General features: G+C 37.4%; 1 protein-coding gene across 1 annotated transcript in view; it reads right to left on the bottom strand.

The window, feature by feature from the left end:
- Positions 1 to 529: 529 nt before the first annotated feature.
- Positions 530 to 6000, bottom strand: part of KIAA1549L (KIAA1549 like) — a 130498-nt gene continuing 125027 nt past the window's right edge. The window contains exon 21 of the mRNA XM_064657241.1: positions 530 to 4223. Coding sequence (XP_064513311.1) covers positions 3942 to 4223 — 282 coding nt within the window. The 3' untranslated portion in view covers positions 530 to 3941. The remainder of the gene's footprint in view (positions 4224 to 6000) is intronic.

Below are 6000 nucleotides of genomic sequence, written 5' to 3'. Positions count from 1 at the left end.
ATAATGTCCCCATCTCTATATATAGGATTTTCATGCACTTCTATCAAGTTCTACCCATAATATTATTGGATACAAATATTACTCATATTTCTAGACTGAGTGCTAGAGGTTCTCTCAAATCCAGATAATATGGTCTTCTCAAAAAATTACTGTCAATGAGTACCCTCTTATCCTCTTAAAGTTACTGTTCTATTTATGTTAGGAAATATCACACGTAATTTACCAACTGAAAGTGGTCAGTACACAGGTACCAAGAAGTAATTATACGTGCATTTCATCTGCAGCTGTTTCTACTGATGATTTACAAATCTGAAGACAAAGAGTGGTCAGAAGATCAACACTTTTTGTACACAGAAAACAGTATTTTCACCTAAACATTTGACGTATTTTTAAATAAAACTGGGGCATTAAGTAGAAAAACCTAAATTACTACACTTTTCTCAGTAAAAATGGCATGGATATATTCGAATGAGGATATAACTTTAAACACAAATACTTTCTTCTTTGAAGTCAGTATTGAAAAACTATATTGTAATTGTAGCCATACAAAATGTTTATTATATTACAAATTATTTGTACACTATATTTTCACTTTATCATTGCTTTGTGCTCAGACAGTATAGATATTACAGCATGATTTTTCTTTCCCAGGAATGTCCTTACTGTCTTGATATAATCTTACTTTGTACTTAAAAAAAAAAAATACAGAAACTTATTACAAACAGGATAAAAAGGCATTATGAATGAAGAAGGTAAGATGGTTTTGTGAATAAAGTGCACCACAATGGTTTCAGAGTGATGGTTCAGAAAATGTTCAATAGACTGCACATCATTGATAACAATACCAAACAAAATTAACTTTAAAAGTCTAACTGGTCTTCCTTAGTAGAAGAGTACTTTGTTTAACTTCACTGAAATGGTTTGTCTTTCTAGAAGGCTATTTAAATGCTTTTGTTTGGGGTTTTCCTGTTTTCTACAGGCACTCAAACCCTGTACATCTCTGTAATTGCCAGAATTTTTAATTTTAATTTTAAATTTAATTTTAATCAATTTTAATGGCAAGATATATGACTCATCATGTAAAATATATGAGACTTTACCCTCCCACATTTTTCAACAGAACTATTAACTCACTAAAATTTAAGAGTGGGAACAGATTTACACACAGAGCTAAGTGTCCCAAAGGTGGTGTTTAAAATTGGTATGTCCTACCTCCTGTGACTTTTTTTGGGCAATACATCATAACATTACCCTTCCCAGCTCTGTGGCTTCAGCACGTCCATCCACGTGATCGCTGCGGCTTCCAGACTTGCAGCTTTAGGATAATGCTGCAAAACAGGAGTCTAAGACACAGAAATTTATTTCACAGCTCATTTCACTCCCATTGCATAGAAGGGCCTATTTACTTGCAAAATTTCACTGGGCTAAATAGAAGAATCGTTGAAAAGCTGAGATAATAAAGCTGATGCGAGATGTGGCTGATGTGACTTGGAGTGGATTTTGCTTCCCAAGTTAGGTTAAGCCAGTTATGAACCAGCTTAGGCTAAATAAAAGTGAGCTGCTCTTCCATTATGTCTGCACTTATGTTACAGTGATCCAAATGACAGAAAAATAAGCAGAATCCTGGCTCAAGGGGTTCTAGTGAAATTCCTATGTATAGATGAAGCCCAAAAGAGAAACTCAGCCTTGCTCTCAGTGCATGAAGCTCCCACTGAAGACAACCAGAACAAGCCCTTTTATGGCACAATGAGTCTGGCCCAGTATTTTTAAGTTGCTATTCTAAAGTGTGATGTTCTCAGGCAGCTATTAATTCAACACAATTTGGCTGTATTCTGTTACACTGATGAGATCAGTATTACTTAGCTGACAGGTAACTGAGACAGCAGTTGGTCTTTACTAGACTTGTATTGATATGAAAGATTGAGTTTCTTTGGTTGTTTAGTATCCAAGTCACCCAAATGTATATTTTTGTACTCCGGACATAGCATGTTTAAATCAATCATTAAAATTACCAGAGTTTTTTTCCTTTCTTTTTCCTTTTTTTTTTTTCTTCTCGGTTTATGGAAATTTTCTGACTATAGCAGACTAGTCACTTATTAAAATATACAGCACATATATACATACAAATTACAAAAATACATTTTATTTATATCTGATTTTAAATAATAAAAATGAAATTTCACATTTATTGAAAGATTAGCTAGCATTCCAAAGGCTTCTGCAATATTTAAGGTATTGGAGCAGAAGATATCTGTATATTCTAGGATAACTATGTATCACAGTCTCAGTAAGGGTTTGTAATATCATTATAAGGGGAAAAATAGCTCTGCTTTAAAAGTTTGTGCTTTATCAAATTTCTGCTTCTATCCTGTATTCTAGTCTTCTCTCTCCTTCTTTCAATTTACTGGTGGCCAAAAAGCTAAACCAAGTTCCCTTCCTCACATCAGTAAAGACCAAAGAAACTCAGGGAAATGAAATGATCAGACAAAATAGTAATTGAGAATAACTAAATAACTTACTGAAATGAAGGACATTACCTTTAATTCCAGTTGACATCAAACACGCCCAACACAACAAATTTTGCAACATCTTCAGTTCCCAAAGCTAAACTGCTGAAGGAACTGAAAACAATTTTTCATGATCTCCAACTAGTTTGTACAACTGCAAAATATTAACTACTGTCCCATTCAACTGGTTTGATATTCTTTTGGGATTGGATTCATACCACAATGCAGTTCAACAATCAGTGACCTTTATCTTGCACAATATAAAGTCAGCATAATTTCTGGCAATGCTCTCTTTTTCACAGAACATTAGTATTTTTGTTAATCCATGTAACTGTTAAATTATTTACATGTTAATATAATAATTAAGTCCTCTACATTCAGAACTTCCTAGGTGCGCATTCACTGTTCCAGTGTCATCAACTGCAGCTTCGGGTAGCACTTTCTGGCATCACTTTAGTAGATAGCATTGTTTAAGAAAGAGAAAAAAAGAACTGTGTTGAACAGAGGTTTTCTTGTCCAAGCAGGTGTATTCATTTTTTCCAGGTTGGAAAAAGTTAAAGGTCTCAGGTTTACCAGCTTCACATGCATTCAGAGTGAAAAAGTCTGATTACAGAGCAAACACGAATAACCTTTTTTCGTTTCTCTTGGAAGCTTTTAGCACCAATATCCTTTGTTGGCCCTTTGTGCACTGTATTCTCTCACACTGAAAAAAGTCTCCTCCATAACTAAGTGGTGGCACTGATGGACAAGGTAGCCACCAATTATCAAAATATCATTCACCTTCTTCACAGCCCTCTCTTGTTTCACTTCTTTGTACTGTTAATAGGATGAAGAGAATCGGAGCTATTTACAGGACATTTATTTGTATTACTTACTCATCTTGAATTCTTTTGCTTTGAATGCAGTCTCTGGAATGAAAAGGCTGAATGACTCCCCATAGCTGAGATCAGCATCCCTTATACAATGTCCTGCAGCAAACAATTACCATGGCCACCACCACACCGACCGTGGCCTTTAGCCAACCACGTTCTGTGGCATTTTCTTCTTTAATCAAAGCTTTGACATGCAGAAGTTATTTTCAGCAGCTCTGCCTTTGGGCCTGCAAATGAAACATCGTGTGGAGCAGACATGTTCAGCAGCATCTCTGGTGATGATGGCTCATAATACAAGAGCTAAGTGACAAACAATTGCATATGGTCAATCTTATCCACACGAAACAGTTTCCTGGCAGCGTTTCCTTAGCTGGCAAGCAGGATTACGTATCTTCAGAGTCCTGTTGCTCTACTCTAAGTCATTTCATAGAGTTGACTTTTCAGACAGATTAAAATGCCATCACTTCGGCGCAATTCGCAGCAAGTTTGTAACTGAAAATTAAAGCAGTCACTTCCTTGGCTACCCCAGGTTGCAAGGTACAAATACTGTGCACAAAAGACATTAGACTTGGAACTCAAACATATCGGTTTGCTTCTTGGCCAGCTTGGCCACTTCTTCTCTTATTGCCTTTACGAGGGCAGCCGTGGAAATGTTGGTGAGAGGTGCATCAGAGGGGTCGTTTTCTGTCAGGCTCTGCTGGGAAGCTGCTGTGGATGGCAGAGGAGCCTGTTCCAGGCTGGGATGCATGCCTGCCTGCTGGCTGTACTGCCGAGGGAGGCGTGACGGGGAGTTGTGTTGGTAGCGGGGCCTCGGATAAGCCTCGATGTACCCAGGAAGTGGAACCTGTAGAGAATTGTAATTATACAAAATTATAGAGAACAACTGATCTGTGGTGTCACCTGCCAGGTAGCACAAACCTCCCTGGGCCAGAGTCAGATGTAACAGACAGGACCATACGAAGGGAATGCAAACCTCATAATCCTAAGCTTCTGTTTACAAATGTTTAATTTTGCATGTGCCATTTATGCACATGTCCATGTACCACGTACTCAACTCCCAGCTGTGGCAGCAAAAACACCACCATGCAGGGGAAACACTTTATCCTCGTTTATCATCACCTCAAAAAGTCAGAAGGAAAAGTTTCTTTCCGAAAGTGTGTTCTCTGCTTACCATTCCTCCTGAACATTTCAGTTTTAAACAGACAGCATGACTACATTTCAGGACACCAAAAAGCCTGGAACGGAAAAGCAGAGTTTTCTGATTTGCAGCCACTGTCTAATCCAAGTCAGTCAAGTCTCTGGTCTCACTTTTCCTGGTAGGAATGCAGTAGATCCAGACAACGGAGATAAGCTCAGGTATGCCAACTTGGAAACTCAAGACTGAAAAGAATGTTTGATTCTCAGAAGTATCAAGATTTCTGGCTACATTTAAAAGAATCACATGGGGGATTCACAGTTTTACTCTGTTGTAACTTCTCTGATTTCAGCCCCCTGTTACACCAGCTAAAACTAAAATAATAATGTAGGCCCTTTAGTCACTGAGTGAGATTAAATTTCTTCCACAAATCCATGAACCACGATACCAGTCTTCACAGTACTCAGAAGATTTTAACACATTAAATAAAAATAGTATTTATATTTTCCAGAAGAGTATAAAAGAGCCCTTAATTTTAAAGCAGGCTTTATGTTTAAAGCCTTGACCACTAGGATTTACAGATGCTCTTTGCAATCTTGGATATCCATCAAGCAGTGAAGAGAATGTCAAACACGTTCAGTACGGAATGATGAATCAAAACACAGGAAGCAGGCATGATATGAAAGTGATCATTAGATGCAGGCACCTCTGTTTAGTTTACAACAGATTATTCAAAAGATGATTTCAGTAGGACAACATGTGAACACACCACTAGAGGTCACCAGGTTACTGATTTCACCAAGCAGCATCCAGCAGTCTGGAAGGTAAGTGCCTTCTCCCAAAAAACTTAGTGCTTCAATACTTACCATTTAACTCAGAAAATAACATATTATAGTAAATTAAGTTTCCTCTGTTCCCTTTTTAACAGTCCAGGCTAGTAAAAATGCATGAAAAGTAAAGAATTTTAATTTTCTTCTTACAGATATTAAGCCTCTGTTCTTGCTAACTCTAAGAAAATCTTGGAAGTATGATCAAGCTATAATATAAAGGCTCAGAAACCAGGACACATCCAGAAACTCTAACCCTGATTATTACTTTAGATGTTTATACTTTTCACTTTTATTCAGGCTTTCTGACCATGCTATGTCGTTAACACTATCACTAGTTCCTCTAGTAATCATTTTCAAATAAAGACAATTTCTTGACAGAATTGCATTCGTTGGGAGATGAAAATTCATTGTAGAAACTGCAGTGGTTTGGGTTTACATTTTTACCTCTTCTGCAATGCCGCTAGAGGGATGAAAGTCTGAGAAATAAGAAGTTGTTAACGCTCTGGGATGGGTAAGTGAAGTTAAAGGGACATTTGTTTCTTTTGAATTCTATAGTCACCGCTATTTTTCAGACAGATTCTTGCATCCCTCTCCATTCCTCTGTGTATAGTCCACTGGCACTAACTGTGCCACCTCTTTCCCTGAAGACAAGGAGA

The sequence above is a fragment of the Pseudopipra pipra genome, chromosome 6 (assembly GCF_036250125.1).
Source record: "Pseudopipra pipra isolate bDixPip1 chromosome 6, bDixPip1.hap1, whole genome shotgun sequence".
Taxonomy (NCBI): domain Eukaryota; kingdom Metazoa; phylum Chordata; class Aves; order Passeriformes; family Pipridae; genus Pseudopipra; species Pseudopipra pipra.
The sequence above is the reverse complement of the archived record's forward strand: the minus strand, read 5'-3'. Positions and strand labels throughout refer to the sequence as shown.